Genomic DNA, 17,949 nt, shown 5'->3' on the forward strand with positions numbered 1-17,949 from the left:
GATTTAGAGGGTTTTTGTGTAAAACACAAGTGTCTGTTGGTGTTCATTATCTGTCAAACAAAAACGTTGCAATACACTCATTATTTTAAGAAAATATTTGTTTATTACTTGTGCATTCTACAATTTGCAATTATTATCACAAAGCATCAAGTTTTAATATATTTTGTCACCCAAAAAAACACAAGCTCTACTGTTAAGCATATTATAAATCACTGATTTCACATAATAAACCTGTAGTACTCCGAATGTTACAGTTTTTAGTACACTAGATCATTGGAAAATGAATTACAAAAGACTCATACAATGATAGTGATTTTACATTTAAAAGTGAACACAAAGTTTTTGATCTAAGCAGTTTTCTGTAAGTTGTTTGGCCAATTGTTTAATAAAGTACAGCTAACTAAAATACACCCAGTGACGGGGATCTCCAGTGGAAGGAACAGGACAAAGGACGGTTTAACTAGTTTGCTTAGGGTGGGGTTCAAACACCACATTCCTTAGATTTCTGCCAACACTCCTCCTGCTTCTTTTCTTACATCATGTCCAGCTGCACAGGAAGAGAGCAAAGAGAAGGGATATGAGCCTGATGAGCTTATAATGAGGTAGTAAAAGCTCAACTCCTCAAAGAACAACATGAAAACCGCAGAAGAAACAGTTCTAACACTAATCTAATTCCTAAATTATATATCTATATAAAAAGAGAGAACATAGATTGTTGTTGGACGACACATTTCCACACTCACCAAGTCATCAACATCGCCAGTGTCTTCCACAGGTTCAGGAGCAACTTGTTCTTTCTTTTCCTCAGCCAAAAGAAACTGCAAACAAAGTAGGATTCAGCTAGCAGTAAGGCATTATTTAGCCCTTAATGCTAAATAACTTGCACGACTTTAAAATATCCTTGGAAAGCTAAATATTTCAGCATTTCAACACAAAACCTGAATGCTAGAGATTTAGAACACAGTGATGTATCTCACAGTAAGATATTTAAAGGGTCCATTTCTGCTATGTTTCGTAATTATGGGTTAGAGCTAATATAAAAACTTGAAATTTAGTTTCTCGTGAATTGGAAAATTATGGAATAAATGGAAAATTGTTTTTTAACAGGAAGAAAGTCCAGCGTGACTTCAACCTTCAGCTGCTCTTCTTAAATTAGTTTTAATTCAGTCACATCGGAACGTTTAGATGCACAAAAAGACTCTGGACTTTGACTAGGCCACTTCGAAACCATCGCCTTGTTTTTTAGTAAGCCATTCAGAAGTATACCTACAGCTACTTAGTCTAAGTGTCCTTGAACTTAAGGTCATGAACTGATTCCTCCTGAGCAGAACTCATGGTTCAAACATTTGGGTTCCTGTTGGTCCGAAAAGCTTTTTCCACTTGGAACTCTCCAATGGAAGCTGTTTCTGCCAAGTCTAGTTCTTTGTTGTGATTGTTGAATTGTGACCTCAAACATTAAGGAAAGCAAGTGATGGTGGTTTATTTGAGACCTCCTGGATGAGTCACTGGTGTGTTCTGAGAGTAATTTTGGTAGACAGCCTACTTCATGATGTCAGAAAAGTCCTATATAAGTGATTTCTAGATTCTGCAAGTCTGGCAGTAATCAAGCTTTTCCACATGGGGTCAGATTAATTTGGACAAGTTGTTTCTCTTGAAATCATCATTTAAAAACAAGTTTCTTTTTTTGATTCGTTTGTTATTCATTGCCAATATTAAAAATTTACTTTCTGCCAAACGGGGTATTGTTTTTCATTTGCTGTTAACCATAATCCCCAAAATAAAAGAAGTACTTCTTATATATGTTGCTTTGTGTTTCACTTTTTGAATTGACTTACTGAAATAAATTATTTTCTCAGTGGTATTCCACACTATTAATATGAATATCAATGTGCATTAAAATCACCTGAGAGGCTTCACTTTTCGACACGGTGCTTCCTTCAACCTCGTCCTTGCTGATCAAAGTCACAGCGTCTGCCCAAACAAAGAAGTCAAACGCTGAACTCTTCAGTGGACTTGTACTGTAACTAAAGCAGCGTTCGGCACTCAAATCATGTAGAGGCTTCATCTCTTCCCCGGGGAAAAATAATTGAGCAGAAACCTTGCAGCCTCTTAAAAAGAAGGCTTATCGTACCTTGAACAAGCAGGTCCCAGAAGACCTCGAGGCCTCTGCTGGGAATACTCCTTTTCAGGGACTGAAGGTAACTGTTGAACAGATCAGCATTCCCCTGCTGAATTATGGAAGACATAAAATATTCAAATCCCATTTAGCGCTCTCGCAAATGCTGACATGCTTATGAAAATTGGCCTCAGCTCAAGTCACAAGAAAAGAAACAGACTCATTTTAATCTCAAGACTAATAATCTCAGAAGAACAACCAAACTTTGAAAGAACATCATAGTCGTGCATTCCTAAATGTCGACTAGTGAATGTTTATTTACCTTAACAGACTGCTCTCTGAAAGCCTGGATACAGGTGATGCTTTTCATGTAGTAGTGCGTGTTCTTGTTGCTAAGCAGCTGCTCTATCCTGTGAGTCAATTGCTGACAGACTGAAAAGACAGGGGTCACCACAACCAGAGAAAGAGAAAAACATAATTATAGGGGCTGAGCGTGAGTCACGGTGGTTTATATTACACCGATTTTCGTCTGATCAGCTCTACAGAGAAATAACAGGAAGCCGGGACCTCACCTTCTCCGAACGAAAGAGTTTTCTGTTTGATCAGAGCGCGGAAGTCCCGGGCTGGATCTACACTTCCCACCTGGTTGGAGGTGGAAATTTATTTAAGACACATCTGTTGGGCTTTCCAGATTCAATGTTCCAGAATCTGTTTTGTTCATTTTTAAAACACAAAATAATAAACTGTACCATTGGTTTATGTCAGATTTTCTACAGTGGGCAGGCTTTAAATAAGCAATAAGAAAAACCTTTAACTAGAGGGAAAGTAGGACATAAGGGATGGATACAGGACATGAAGGAAGGTAGGAGAAGGAAGGCATGGAGACAGGACATAAGGAAGGAAATTAGGACACAAAGGAGGAAAGATGGAAGGGCACAAGGAAAGAAGGAAGGAAGTAGGATACAATGATAGAAGTTCACCAAGACAGATGGAGGGACAGAGAGATAGGAGAAATGATGAAAGGAAGGAAAGATAGAGGAGATAAACATTAAAAATGAAGGAGGGACAGAAAGATAGGGAGAATAAAAGGTTGAAGGACACAGAGAGGGAATTAAAAGATATGGTGCAATAAGTGCAAGGACACTAATAACGAAGGAAGGAAGTAGGACAAAAATACTAAGAAGGAAAGAGGGACAATAATAGAAGGAAGGAAGGAAGGAGGAAACAAAGAAGGGAGGAAGGAAGCAAATAAGGAAGGAAGAACACAAGGACAGAAGGATGCCAAGTAGGAAATAAGGAAGGACACAAGTAAATAACCAAAGAAGAAAATACAGAAGGAAGGGTGGAAGGAAAGAAAGGACACATAGCAAGAAAGATAGAAGAAAGGAAGAATACAACATTTAGACAATGGGACAGGAATCGAGTCTAGAAATAGAAATATTTTTCCACCCTTAGTTTTTTATATTTATACAGACATAAAAGCTACTGTAAGCTTTTCTATATATGACCCCTATGTGGCCTGTGAGGATTCAGCCAGTTCCCTCTGACACGTACAGAAGTAACAGATCCTTCAGCAATGTTTGCCAGGTTATACTCATCCTCCTCTTCGTCTTCTTTTGCTTTTTTGGCATCTGGTTCCTCAGAGCTATGAATCACAAAGAATATTTACAATCCATCACCGCTTCTTGTGACGTGAAAAATACCATGCATGTTACTCTGCAAAAGGTTTTACAACCGATCTGCACACAGGACTGCAACAGGACTCTGAATCCAAACTCACTCTTTGCCAAAAATCTGAGCGCTTGTCTTCAGCTTCTTTTTCTTCTCTACTTCGGTGAGTGGAAACAACTTCTTTATCTCCTCCAGTGGAGCTTGGCAGCGTTCCTGGATGACCTCAGGGCGATCGAGTGCAGCCTCCAGCCACGGCTCCATGGGGGGAAGAGGAGAGTCGGAGTGTACAGCCCTGTGGTGCAGACACTGAAATAATAAAATGATTTTGAGAAGCTGAAACCAGCACTCAGTGAGGCAGAACCAAACCAGGATAAACATGGTCAGATACTTGCTGGGTAAGGTTTTCCTTCCAATAGGAAAATCATCCTGACAATAAACACAAACAATGCATTTTGCCTAAAATCTGAAGTTTATTCCTATTAATATTGATAAGTATGTCTGTCGTACAGCTAATGGAAGTTTTAGAAATTAGAATATTACATAACGATAGAAAGTTTTGGTACTTCTAACAGTGTGGGAAGGTTCTAGGTCTTTCTGGAAAATGAAACCAGCATCTCTATAAAGTTCATCCAGAGGGAGGGATGAGCTGCTCTAAGATTTCCTAATGGATGGTTGCTCTGCCTTTAGACTTACTGAAACTGTGAAACAAAACCAGAAGCTAACAGTGAACTCTGACCTCTTCATTCTTCAATCTTTTGTCTACAACATCATTTCATTTCTTTTAATTATTCTTATGCGATATTCTAATTTTCTGTAAAACCACATTTCATTAGCTCAAAGCCATATTCAGCATAATTAACAGAAAGAAATGATTGCAATATATCTCCACATTAATGTATTAGATTTGATTTTCACTTTCTACACTGAATTACTGAAACACACTCACTTTTTATGTGTACTATAATATTCTGACTCAGGCAGAGAGCAAGAAAAAAGTCCTGAGTTAGCCATGAAGAAAAGGTGTTGGGAAAACTCCCAGAGGTTGAAGCTTCATCATAAAAAGTGACACATCTAAGAACAACAAGCAACACTTCACAAGTGATAAAGATTTAGTGAGACATGTCTGCAGAAGAATATAAAATCTTAAAGCTTTTTCCTGAACTCAATCAAACTTTTCTCTCTATATATATTTTTTCATTTGTTGAATATTTTTAGCATTTTTTTAAAAGACATTTCTGGAGTTTCAGTCAAAAGTATTAATTATTAACTTGCTTCAGTATTAGTCATGAGATTTTCTCTGTAGGTTTGCCAGTAAAATAACTGAAATTCAGAGTTTAGGGGTGATTTATAGTGTCACTGCTTTTGTGGCATCTGGACTATCTTAGATAACATATTTTAGAATCTCTCTAAAAATAAAACCTCTTGGACCTGTGAAATAAGTAATAGACTATCCTAAACTAAATGCAGATTATTTAAAGCTTTGGTACCTTCCTCAATTGTTGGAACAAATTCTTAGAAATAGTAGGTTTAGGGCTTTGCTCGGCATTTTAAGCAGAATTTAGGTACCACAGATCCATGAATTAAAAGGTGCCTAGATACAAAACTGGTAGTTAAATTGTTGGGTTTTTTTCTGAAAGTGTGTGGATTCAGTCAATTAATGAAAAACCCAAAAATTGGTAGGCAAATGTTAAATCGATGTACTGCAATAAATCACAGATAAAGCACGGAAATCTAATATAGATTTAAATATATTTAAATCTATATTAGCATTTCTTAGGCATTATTTGACATTTGTCCTTTAGAAAATGGTAGACGGGGAAAAAAAATGATCAAACATTCATTAAAAAAATGTTTCTTTCCTCCCCATATACAGACCCGGATATTCAGAGAAGCAAATTCCATATTTTCTTCATGACAGTGTAGGAGCTCTGTCTTTTAAACTGAGTGTTTAAAAACTGCACCTGGAAGTGTCTCTGGAAAGCAGGGTTGGGAAGATGGTGAGGTTTGAGCAAATCTTCGTCTTCTGTTACAAGCATCATCGAATCGATAAGAGAGTCGATGGCTGACAGCTGCGTCTCTACAGGAAGCAAAGAACAAAAAGAAATCACAGAGTTTAGATTTTCATACGCAACTTAACACATTCAGATTTAAAGAACAAAAATATATCTAAATAAACACTTTCTATCAAAACAGTTGATCTTAAATATAAATACAGAATAATTTTTTTGTGAGAATACATTTTTAGTTCCTTTTTGTGATTTAAAAATAAAGCAACAATAATGTCCCACCAGCCTCAGAATGTGCATGTACTAAAGGAGAAATACAGCAGATCTGAAGTGTTCACATCACACCCATCGAAAGGGCAGATTTTCATAACATGCAAAGCAAATGATGTTAATTATTTCTAATGTTTTTCACCTATAATGTGACACAAATAACTAAAAACCAAACAATTTTTGGGGGGATGGGAAAAATTTTTTTTCATGTGTGCACAGTCTTAAATGATTACATCATCAGAGCACATTTTAATAGAGTTTTAGGATTAATTGTTGTTTGGCTGGAATCTATTGGGAGTCGAGAATATTTGCCCACTTTGAAGTCAAATTTCTTTTAAGTCCTGTTTGATATACACAGCATTTTTGCAGCAGCTTAGGGTAACACTTACTTGATAATGTTATAAATTGGCAGAATGTGCCTGGAAAATATATAATACTGTCAGTTTAAAACGTCACCTAATTCACTGTGATTTATGCTGCACACCCAATAAGACTGAGTGTATAAATAAATCAATAGGCTCAGCAACAAAGTATTAATTTAAGAGTTTGTAGAATTGTAGAACTAGGTTATTTAATTTTTTTTTCTTTTTAAATTCCCCCAAACAGGTTTCCTGGTGTTTTGAGGTAAATTATTCAGTATATACAGTATGTCTCACAAAGGACAGAAAAGGTTTGAGAATAAAGTATTATAGTATCTTCATCTAACAATACAAAATCTGGAATTGAGCAGCGACACTTGAGTCACCATAAACTAAAAATGTTTCTGTGTTTTAATATCTCAAAGAATTACTGTATAAGTGAAGCACAAGGAGACAGGCTGCAGTCTGTATCCATGTAACTGTTGAGCTGTACTACCACAAGTGTCCAGTACCAGTGTCCAGTAATTCTGAATAATCTGTTTCAAAAATCTCCTCAGTGTCAAGAGCTCCTCCAAGCTCACACAAAATTTAATAAAAAATTAATAAAAGTTATCTGCTGACTCGGAGCTTCAACTTGTTCAACTGAGGAGTTATATGCCTTAAGTGAATTATTTTAGCTGCAGCAGTTCAAATACACAAGATAGGAACTGTGCTCTCTGTTGACAAGGAAATGTGAGTGTGAAAGTTTTTATTTTCTGCTCTTGAAAATCTGAAGAAAAGATCTAAAAGTGCAAAAGTATATCTTTCTGTGTGTGCCGCACCTGATGGAGCAATCTTCTTGTTGTTCTCAAGAGAAGGAAATGTAAACTGTCTTCCATAAAGATCTTCCATGAAGGGCAGTTGAACATATAAGAGGCACTGTAGAGGGAGATACATAAAATTGAATGCAAGTATTTACTGTATATGCAATGTAGAAAAAGACACAATCATTTTTCCCCTTCACTGTGACTTCATATGATTCCAGATACTAGCTTAGCCAAGAAGATAATAGCATTGTTTTGTAAGCAAGCTAATTAGAGGCTCACCTGGTGATGTATTTTAAGTCAAAACCACAAAAGAAATCAAGATTTCCATTTTGTACAATGACCTGAAAGGCCATTCAGCAATGAAGAAGCCACTACCTCAAAAAGTCACAGGTTGGAAATGCAGTTAGAGACAAAGACCTTATTGTTGAGCACAAATAAGTCTTCCAAATTATTTACTAATAGTTATAAATTTGGATATCCCAACAAATACAGAAAAGTGTAGACTGATTAAATGTCAGAGCATGAGCAAAAAAGATGGTGTGTTTGCAAAGACATTATTGTAAAAGTATATGAGGAGAGTTGCTGAAGAACAAACTCAGAAAAAGTATTTTTGTCTATGACCTGACCTCATATTCAGGCTTGATACACGGGAATGCAGCGCCCACTTGAGGATTGCTGCGCCGGTCGTAGGCGTAACGCACGATGGCAACCATGTTGAGCTCATCCAGACCACGGATCAGAGCTGACATGGCCACGCCTGCATGCTGTTCAGAGAGAAAAGAAATAAAACAAAACAAAAATACCAGATCAATTTCAACTTCTGGTCATTAACTTAACACCAGCGCTGTCCATCCCTACCTCATCATCCCGTGCAGGAAATATCTTGACAATCTGTGTTCCCATGAACTGATGGCGAAGAACCTGCAGATGGAGATTAATTTACTAACAGTATGCTTCAGCTGTTAAGTTGAGTCATGGCCTTGATTAAAAATAAGAGAAAAATACCAAGTTCTTTTTAGTGAAGCCCAGGACAGCAAAGCACTTCCCATCATGCTTGTATTTCATCTGATCCTGATCCACTTTGGAGAAAGGTACAATATCACTTCCATAACGAAAACCTGGCAACAAAAAAAAGAGGCGGGCTTGAACTTAAGCATAAAATTAGTCAGATTTTGGGACGAAAAACGAATCTCTTCTGGCTCTTTTTTTTTTCTTTTATTCCACTCTTCAAGGCTTTAGATTGTCCTCACCCTGAATAATGTCTTCCTTCTGCACCTCTGTCTCATTGTCATCGTCCAGACAGAAAACAGTCTCTCTCTTCACATCATCTCTCTGGTTGGTTTGAGCATCGACTGTGATCCACATTTTCTTCAGTTTCTCCTCAGTCACCTGGAGAAGAAATGCAACATTTAACAGTGAGGTTTATATGACTATTATTAAATTGGAATAATACTTAAGAATAGCTAAAGAATATATGAAATGTAAAAGCACTGCTTTAAATGGTCCAGCTGAAACAAACAAATGTTTGTTGTGTCCCACTGCCTGCAGTTTTCTAAAACTGCCTGCAAAACTGCAAAATCAGTTTTGCAGGCAAAACTGATTTGCCTGCAGTTTTTAGAAAACTGCAGGCAAATCACATTTTAGTGAACTTACTGCTTTGTAGCCAACGATACGGATGGACAGAGAGCTACCGATGGTGAGCTGACAGGGCCAGGCCATGGGTCTCCTCTCAATGCGTTTAAACATACACAGCTGCTCCACAGCATTCCTGCAACAGGATCGAGGCAAATGAAAATAAAAACATGTGACAAATATCTAATGCAAGGATCATTTACTCCTAAATGCAGTCAGATGATGCGACTCAGAGGTGAAAGTATTAACAGAGAACAAAAACCAATGAGAAGTGAGAAAGAACATTTGAATTGGAGAAAAATCTTTGAAACTCTTCAACCTGAATGTGTAAATTTCTTCCAGGCCCTCCTCCTCGTCCAGACTCAGCATGATGTTTTTAACCATTTCCAGGCCACTTCGCTGTTCCCTGGAGAGACCTTTGCCCCTACCAGGGTCACCGGAACCCATTCTGTCCTCATCTCCTTCACCCTCTTCTTCATCCTCCACTGGGAAAGGCAAACTGGAAATGAACAAGTTGGCAAAGGCAAAACATTCAGTAATATGAAAAAGAACATGCTTTACAAAAGAAAACTGTGTATTACAAGAACTGCAGGGTGATTCCAGCTTGTTTCAAGTTCTCAATAATAACATCCAGCTTGTCTGAACTGGCTTCCGTGCTCAGGTCAGTCAGGAGAACAATGTTTAAGCGATCACACTTCTTCCCCCTTAAAAAGAAATAAAAGTCACAATCAATTAGTCTCTTCGACATAATGAAGAATGAAATCCACCCAAAAATGTTGGTTTTTGATTCTTCCTTTACTTTTTTTAAATAGTGAGATACACATTGCTTCTTACTTGGTTTCTGTCTGGAGAAGATCCATGGAAACTACAAGAGCATCCAGCCCTGTTAAACGTTAGTTAAAGAACTTTTGAAAGAAAAAGCAAAGAAGCTGCTCATCTACATAAAATTTTGCATTGATGCAGTTATTCATGCATGTAATGCAGGTTGACATTTTAGTATAGCACTTTTTAATTGATCAATGAAAAACTATTTCATACCTTGCAGTTTTTTTTCTGTTTATGTCATTAAAAATTATGGATTTTATTTAATGAGAGAAAAAAGTTCTCCAAACTAACCCGGTCCAGTATGAAATGGTAATTAGTCCCTAAGCCTGTGCCATACTTGGCAGCGGCCTCTCCTATCGAGTGTTTGATAACTGGCAATAAGTATTTTATGTCTCTCTAAAGTATCCTTAGGTGTGAGTGTGTGTCCATGCAGGGTCGATTGTCCTGTGCAACTTTTTCAGGCTGTACTCGCCCAACGATCACTGGAGATAAGCACCAGCCCCCCATGACATGGGCAAGCAGGTATAGACAATGAAGGATCTGAAACATTTAATGGGGGAAACAGGGACATTAATAGGGAGCTACTAGGTTTTCACAGAACTGTAACCTTCTCAGAAACTCCATTTTGGGATTTCATTAACAATAAGCCGTACAAAATTAATAAATAAGTCCAACAAAGGATACAGTCAGCCTGCTGATTCTCAGGGTGGATCTGATGTTCAATCTCCTCCAGCAGCTCAAAGTCCGGCACCATAAGATGACGATGTACTGTGATGTTCTGGTATTGCCCATCCTGGTCCAAAGAGTTTTTGGTGGAATCCGTGCCAAACAGAACCAAAGCCAGTTCATCCTTGGTCTCTGCAAAAACCTGACAGAAAAACACTGGATAAAGATAAGAGGCCTATTTTTGAGGATGATACCTTGTTCGATGACTGTGCTGCTGTACCTGGCGCTGGACAAACTTCTGGATGACTTTTTTCGCCTGTGCAAATGGAGGCTCTTCACCCGGGGCTGAGTTGGACATGGAGAAGCCCACATCCATGCAGAGAACCAGGGCTGACTGCAGAGCAAACACCGCAATGGTTATAAACCTCGTTTTTTATTATAACAGATCAAATACATATTCATTATGTCATTATAAAGCTGCCAATAACTGCTGAAACTCCTCCCCAGATGAACTTACACCATGGCTGAACCAGCACTGTTTCGTCTTAATCAGATATTCAAGCATAAACCTGGTGTGGAAGTTTCTTTCGATATGTTAAAACCACATATTGTCATAAAATCAAGACATCACCATGATGAAAATGAGTAGCAAATTGAACCTAGAGGCGACCAAAGATTTCCAGACATGCCTCAACATGAACACACTAACCTGACCGAACACAAGCAGCTTCCAATATTTTCAAACAGCAAAAACAAAACAAACCAAAAAAATACCCGAAAGTATTTTCTAAACATGAGCCTCCTGTTATCATTCATTTAACATTGGTCTAAAGAAATTAACACACATTAAATAGAAAACAACTTACCTTTGCTCCGGCCATCCTCTTCGTTTTCCCTCTTTAAGTCACAGGGTGTCACTGTGTTATTATTCCGGAAGGCAACAACTAGCGGTTCAGAGAGTTCCTGTCTACCCTCGTCTTTTAAATCTTTGTATATTAAAATATAGGTTTTGGGCCCAAAAATATTATTTATATGTTGGAGGGGACGTTTATATATCAGTAAAGATTAACAATATTTTACGTAATTTTTACGTACAGTATTTTTATTTTTTTAACTAGAAATCAAGATGTAGGTCAAACGCCCTCTTGTGTTTCATGTGGCTCTCTACACCCTGATTCTCAAGGCACAATGGGCTGCATGTGTACCCGCTTTGGTAATCTTGATTCAGATGATGACAATTCAACAAAAGTCTGATAATCCGCCATTAATTAAAATCAGGCGGACTGAATCAAGGGAATACCTACAACTTGCTGGACAGTGTGCCTTGAGAACCAGGGTTGGGAAACACATGTTGGAGCTCTGCTTGTACTGCTACAAAAAATCTCAACTTGCCAGACAGGCATTTCATCAATCCTGGTAAATAAACACGTCAGTGAAACAGATAAGCAGACAAAAGTATAGTAATTTGATTAATCGTTTCAGCCATATGTGGAAGGAAGTGAAATACGGCAGTTTTTCTTTGTGAATACATTTTCTTTGTGAACGCATTAATCCTTGCAGGCTGGCGCCTTTCGGAAGCAGTCAATAGGCTAGGCAGGTTGCCAGCTGATAAAAGGGTAACACAGAAATATGCAGGACAACGAACCATGTGCACACACACACACACACACACAGTTCCTCCTGAGGGCAATTTAAAGTGACCAATTAACCTAACATGGAAGCCAAATAGCAGTGAAAATGGAAGCTGTGGCCTGGATTTGAACCCAGGATCTACTTGCTGAGAGGCAGCAGAGATAACAATGTCTACATGCATTTACAGAAAATAAGAGCTGGACAGTATTGGCTGTTTTACAGCAGGAGGGGAGGAATAGGTTAAGAAAATATCCCACCACTGAAATGTAGTGATGCTATCCTTTGTTTTACTTTTATTCTTTGTTTTCCATCATGTGGATTTACAAAAAGTGATGTGGAAAACAGATTCAGTCCCAAACCACATCTATTTTTTAAATTGTAAACAAAAACAGCATATCCAGAAAGGGGAGGCCATACATGGTTACATATTCTCAAACACACCCCAACAGATGACTCACCAAGCATTTAACTAATCTGATTCATCTTAACCCAATATCTATTCACCTAGTTTATGTCAAAGTGCTGGAGTGTAAAACACATACAGTAGCTTAAACAACTTGTCAACGGATAACAGAAATAAATCAGAAAATGAAAAGACAACATATAAAATCTGAATACATGGGAATCTGACAAGATTTCTCAACTAGAAAACTACAAATGAAACAAAACAATAAGATTCTGATCGCACACAGTTCATTTCATGGTGCTTAGACTGAGCAAAAATATAACATTAAATGAAGTTAAAAGTAGTGGCTGATAAATCTGTTTATTTTTTTCTTGATTGCCTTTGACCAGTGATTGACAGGTGAAATACAGATATTTTTTTTCCCTCTTCAGTCAATGCAGACATACAAGACATTGAGGTGTCTCTATGCATAGGAGGGTTGACTGAGCATTAATTTGCAACAAAACTGTCCAAACTAGTTAAATAATACTAAACTATGATACTAAAACGAACATGGAAAGTATAATTTATACTAGGATAGGTATACACACTTAGACTGACAACATACAGAAAAAAAAGTTATATCACAAAATAGAGAACCAATGGTGGAAAACACTCTATAAAACGCAAAATAATCTTTCAGTCAATAATGTGTTAATACTGTCTTTTCCCACTGGAACAGTTCATGCAGAGCCTCCTAAGTAAGAGACTTCTTCTATAGCATCCAAGTGATTACAGCGACTTAAACAACTGAGTGCTGCTTTGGAAGTTACACAAGTCATTGCACAGCAATCACAAATGTTTATTACAGATATTTACAGATCAAGTGAAACTTGGTTGTGATGTTGAGTTTTCTGTGTTACTGGATCTCCAGCATGGCTTTCCGAGCCAAGGCCAACATGAAGTGAAAAGTCTCTGAGATTGGTTTAGTAATCCCTGGTAGCTGTTTAATGATAAAAGTCGAGAACCATAAAAAACCCTGATAACCAGTTATGCTTATAGTTTAATAAGAGTTTGCAAGAATAATTCAGCACCTAAAGACAGTTTGGGCAGTGCATACTGAGTTATGTTTTGCAGTGAAATGTAGCTGAAAAGCTTTTAAGCATTTTTGTCTAAACAAAATAATAATTATGAGGAAAATCTTCTTTCTTCTTTTTCAGTTTAATTAAAGAAATATAAGATTCAAATGAAGTCATATGTTTATAACCAAAATGAGGAATTATGTCAAATTACAATTTCCAAAATCTGTAAATATATTTTCTGACATATTAAAACTACCACATGTTTGTCTTCAAACTAAGATGAAAAGTTAAAATGACATCAGCATTTTATTTAAGCCAACATAAATAGGGGACCCTGTAAAAAGAAAATCTAATCTCCTGAATTGTTTTACATTTGATCAAATAACAACTACAAACTTCAATGTATTACTACATGGTTTTCAAAATTTTTAAAAACCTGAAAGTATGCATATATTTTATTCATGCCTGCTTACTGTAGTACCCATGAATAAAACTGTATTCAGAATTGATAAATAGTTTCAGTTCTGAGTAATCTAATCTCATTACAAACGCAACAACTATTTAAAGGTCTGAGATGTTAGTTAGATCAATCCTGGTACTCAAGGCACACAACCCTGCATGTTTTAGATGTTCCCCTGCTTTTAACACCCCAGATTGGGATGATTGCAGTTCAGCAAACACTTGTAAATCAGTTATAAATCAAAATCAAGCTTGTCGAAGCAGAGAAACACTTAAAAATGCTGGGCAATGTGCCTTCAGGGAAAGAGTTGGGGAAACCTATATTAGAGAACATTAGTGAACAAATAGAAAGAAGATCCACTGCTCAGGATGGGGAATCTGTTGCCCAGGCAACTGTTACAAATCTGGCTTAAATTTGAAAGAGTAACAAGAAGAAAACCAGAGTTGAAGCCGTATGTAGTCCATCTCCATTGTGCTGTGGAGATACTTGTCTTCAGCAGGGACAGGGAAGCTGGACAGAGATGATGAAAAGCTGAATGGAGCTAAATACAGAACAACCCTGGAAAGAAAACTTGCAAAACATTTCACACTGTGGCAGAGGTTCCTTTTAGAGCAGGTTGATATTCATAAACATACAGTCAGAGCTGGAATGGTTCTGATCACAGTATATTCATGTGAGAATGACGTCAAAGTCCAAACGGTATAATTAGCAAAGAATCTATAACAAGACTTGAAAATAAATATTCACTGATAATGTTCGTCTATTCGGACTAAGCTTGAGTTATTTTTTTAAGAATTGACAAAAATGTAAGTCTCTAGACATGCAAAACTGGTTAACATATACAATACTTGCAGCTTTAAGTGCAACAAAAGGTGGACGTTATGTTGGTTAATCACATAAAACTCAAATAAAATCCATTAAAGTCTGTGGTTGTAACCTGATAAAATGTGAAAAAGGCCTTTGAATACAGTTGCACAGCTCAGCAAATCAGCAATGCCCCCCTCAAACTGATGACGTCTGGGCAAATTCACTGGGTGCCTTGCTCTGCAGAGTCCCAGAAACCGTGTCAGAGTCGAGCAGCTCCACAATGCTGTAGGGGGAGCAGTCCTCCAGCCCCAGCTTCCCACAGGCCCAGCCACAAAAGCCTTTCTCCAGGTCTCGCACCGCCAGCCACCACTCACTGAAAGCCCAGGACACCTGCACCATGGCTGAGTATAGAGCCAGAGACAACGCCAATGGCATAATGAGCACAGGGTAAAAGATGATGAGAAAGGGGCAAATGGTAATCTTGTGCCAGAACGTCCGCTCCTCGTTGTACACCAGGAAGACGTTGTACCAGGTGAGCGTGCCGTAGTAGAAGGAGGTGATGAAGGAAAGGAGGAAAACCACAGGAGCGCAGGAGATGCTCCACAGCACCACATGGGGTCCCTGGCACACTCCTAAGGTACACTTGCGTTTGTACCCTTCCCCAGCCTCACACTCTGCATCAAGACGCTCCTTTGACTTGGCCAGATCCCTGAGTTCCCTCTCTGTCAAAGTGACATGAATGTCCACCACCTGGCCTTTCTTCTTTCCTCGAGTGATGGTGCCAGTAAGCGTCACGTAGCGGCTGTCTGGAGGAAGGTTCCAGTCCCTTTCTGTTCAGAGTTAAAATTAGGTTTGAGATGAACAACAGATTGATCTTTAAATTACCACAGAACACAAGTAAATCAAGTAATGCAATCAAAAGCACATTTTAAACAAGCAGGAACTTCATGAAATAAAAAAAATGTATTACACCAAAAAAATTCTAACAAAAAGCTAAAGTTTCAGGCATTTCCCATAAATAAAAACATAGAATTACTGTCAAATATGCAAGTTATTTATTAATCAGTTATGTAATTATTTTAATCGCAGGGCTCAAGTAATCCAGATTTGGAATTAAAGGTAGAATAGAGTTGTGCATGGTTTAGGGCTTGGCTAATTTTCAGATGATAGGTTCCATACAATGCACAGTAAAAAAAACCCTGCATATTTTTCAACTTATCTTTAACAGCTGTGTTTATACTGAGATTAAATGAGACGTGTTTAAAACAAAGTTTTAAAAAAAGGCTGGAAATAAAGGCCCACTACATGTTTTAGGTTTGTTTTTGTTTTTTGAAATAGAAAACCGTATGTAATTTTCCTTAAAATGATGGATTATTTCGTGTGTGTCTGTCAGACAAAATTCCCATAAAATACATTGAGGATTTTGGTTGTGTCCAAATATTAAAAATCAAACTTTTACAAGGCAATGTACAGTCATTGTAACTTGTGTACTACTCTTCAACTTTAACACTACTCAACAACCCTCTCACCTTCTCCTGTTGGTGTTCCCAGGAACTTTGCTCCCTCCTCTGTGCTCCTTTCTCCTCCCTCCTCTCCGCTCTGCTCCTCTCCTGGTGCTCTCTCCATTTCGGAGCGGTACACGATGATGGACTCTGGACGGGGCTCTTTCTTCTTCCTCCTCTTCCTCCTCATAGATGGCCCCACTTCTCCATCATTCCCCTGGCTCACTGACACGTCTGATCTTAAGGAGACTATCTGAGGGCTGCTCTCCCCTTCAGTGTGAGATTCCTCTACCTGTGCCATCCTTTCCTTGAAACCAATTAACTCTGAATGATAGGCTACTTTTCTGATGTGTTACGTGTAGGCTGAAATATGTGTCCCATCTACTGCATTTATAAAACCTAAATGTAGATTACTGGAAGGTAATCCAAGCACAAAAACACACAGAACAGAGAGGAAGAGAGCCCAGTTAGTAGAAGCTTACTTGTTACTTAATCCTCAGTGTGCAGGCATTCTCTGATGAATTTTACACAAAACAGCTAATCTTTTCTCTATGTCCTGCTGTAGACTGTTTACATCCAGGAAATGGCATCTATTTCCATATGGATGAATAGGGAAAACGGCACCGGATGTAGCAAAAACAAAGCAGGACCCTGGATTTGTTCAGGTTAGAAAGGATTTTTTGTTTTGAATGACTGTCCTGATTATCTGAGCACATCATCATTATCTTACATCCTCCTTACAGACATATGTATCAAAAACACACGAAAATAAACAGGGCGTTCAGTAAGAATGCATTCTTATAGGAGAGGGTGAAATCGACAATGCAACCCTCATACAGCTGATTCCCCTCCCATTTAAATCCCACCCATGTCCTCTCTTTTGTCTGCAGTCAGCAGCCGGTGGAAATCTGCCGCTGTCTAAAAATGATTCCAATGAAATGCAGGCTTACCTTTATAAGAACAGACGGCGACCAGCAAACTGGGACAGTGTGAGAATAAACTAGCGGATCTCTCTCTGACACATCGCAGGGAAACACAAACACACCCCGGTGCTGTGTTTCTGAGCATACAGATGCGCTACGCAAAAGGGCTTCTAGAATAGGACTAATCCCGCCCCTACGCAAAAACCTCCAAAATCCGACCAATCCACACTATCCTTGATCCCTTATTCCAGCCACACCGTCACTTCTGCTTTTTGGAGGAAAAAGCAGGAATTAGCTGCAGAATTTGGATACCAAATACTATTTTCACTTTGGAAGCCCGGTAGCTCCAAATGAAAGACAACATGGTCTTACACATCTTACAAAATATGTACAAATTTAAGATAAAAAAAAAAGAGATTCAAAATCACGATTTAAGATAAAAGGTAAAATAATTTTCAGTGCAATAAAAAGTAGAACTACGAAATAAAGAAAAAAGCCACAATTTTGATTTTAAATAAATCATTTTGAGTTTTTCACAAATATCTTTGAGTTTCAAAGTCATAATTATGCGAGACAGAAAAATTACAAGAAATAGAATAGAATAGAAATACTTTATTCATCCCTGCAGGGAAATTACTTCGCAGTTACAGCATAGAGACAAGACACAATAACAACTACCACTGAGTAGTAGTTGTAGATAAAATAAAAATAAAAAATAAAATATAAAATGCTATAAATTGTAAAAATATGAAATGCTGTTAATATAAAAACAGCATTTCATATTTTTACAAGTCATTTGTTCAGTAG

General features: G+C 37.8%; 2 protein-coding genes across 2 annotated transcripts; both read right to left on the minus strand.

Annotated features, from left to right (window-relative positions):
• Positions 1-80: 80 nt before the first annotated feature.
• Positions 81-11,301, minus strand: LOC116723264 (X-ray repair complementing defective repair in Chinese hamster cells 5). The gene is made up of 21 exons (XM_032568027.1): positions 11,218-11,301; positions 10,632-10,745; positions 10,370-10,553; positions 9,695-9,743; positions 9,442-9,564; positions 9,180-9,359; positions 8,882-8,996; positions 8,479-8,617; positions 8,234-8,346; positions 8,087-8,149; positions 7,855-7,992; positions 7,244-7,340; positions 5,749-5,864; positions 3,897-4,093; positions 3,671-3,761; positions 2,689-2,758; positions 2,439-2,548; positions 2,132-2,228; positions 1,904-1,971; positions 744-818; positions 81-547 (listed from the first exon to the last, which is right to left on the minus strand). The coding sequence occupies exons 1-21, from the start codon at positions 11,230-11,232 to the stop codon at positions 533-535; spliced, it is 2,169 nt and encodes a 722-aa protein (XP_032423918.1). The 5' UTR covers positions 11,233-11,301; the 3' UTR covers positions 81-532.
• A 947-nt stretch (positions 11,302-12,248) lies between these two features.
• On the minus strand, positions 12,249-17,304 carry tmem169b (transmembrane protein 169b). Its single transcript, XM_032568735.1, has 3 exons — positions 17,170-17,304; positions 16,247-16,632; positions 12,249-15,547 (listed from the first exon to the last, which is right to left on the minus strand). The coding sequence occupies exons 2-3, from the start codon at positions 16,518-16,520 to the stop codon at positions 14,913-14,915; spliced, it is 909 nt and encodes a 302-aa protein (XP_032424626.1). The 5' UTR covers positions 16,521-16,632; positions 17,170-17,304; the 3' UTR covers positions 12,249-14,912.
• Between the last annotated feature and the right edge of the window lie 645 nt (positions 17,305-17,949).

The sequence above is a fragment of the Xiphophorus hellerii genome, chromosome 7 (assembly GCF_003331165.1).
Source record: "Xiphophorus hellerii strain 12219 chromosome 7, Xiphophorus_hellerii-4.1, whole genome shotgun sequence".
Taxonomy (NCBI): domain Eukaryota; kingdom Metazoa; phylum Chordata; class Actinopteri; order Cyprinodontiformes; family Poeciliidae; genus Xiphophorus; species Xiphophorus hellerii.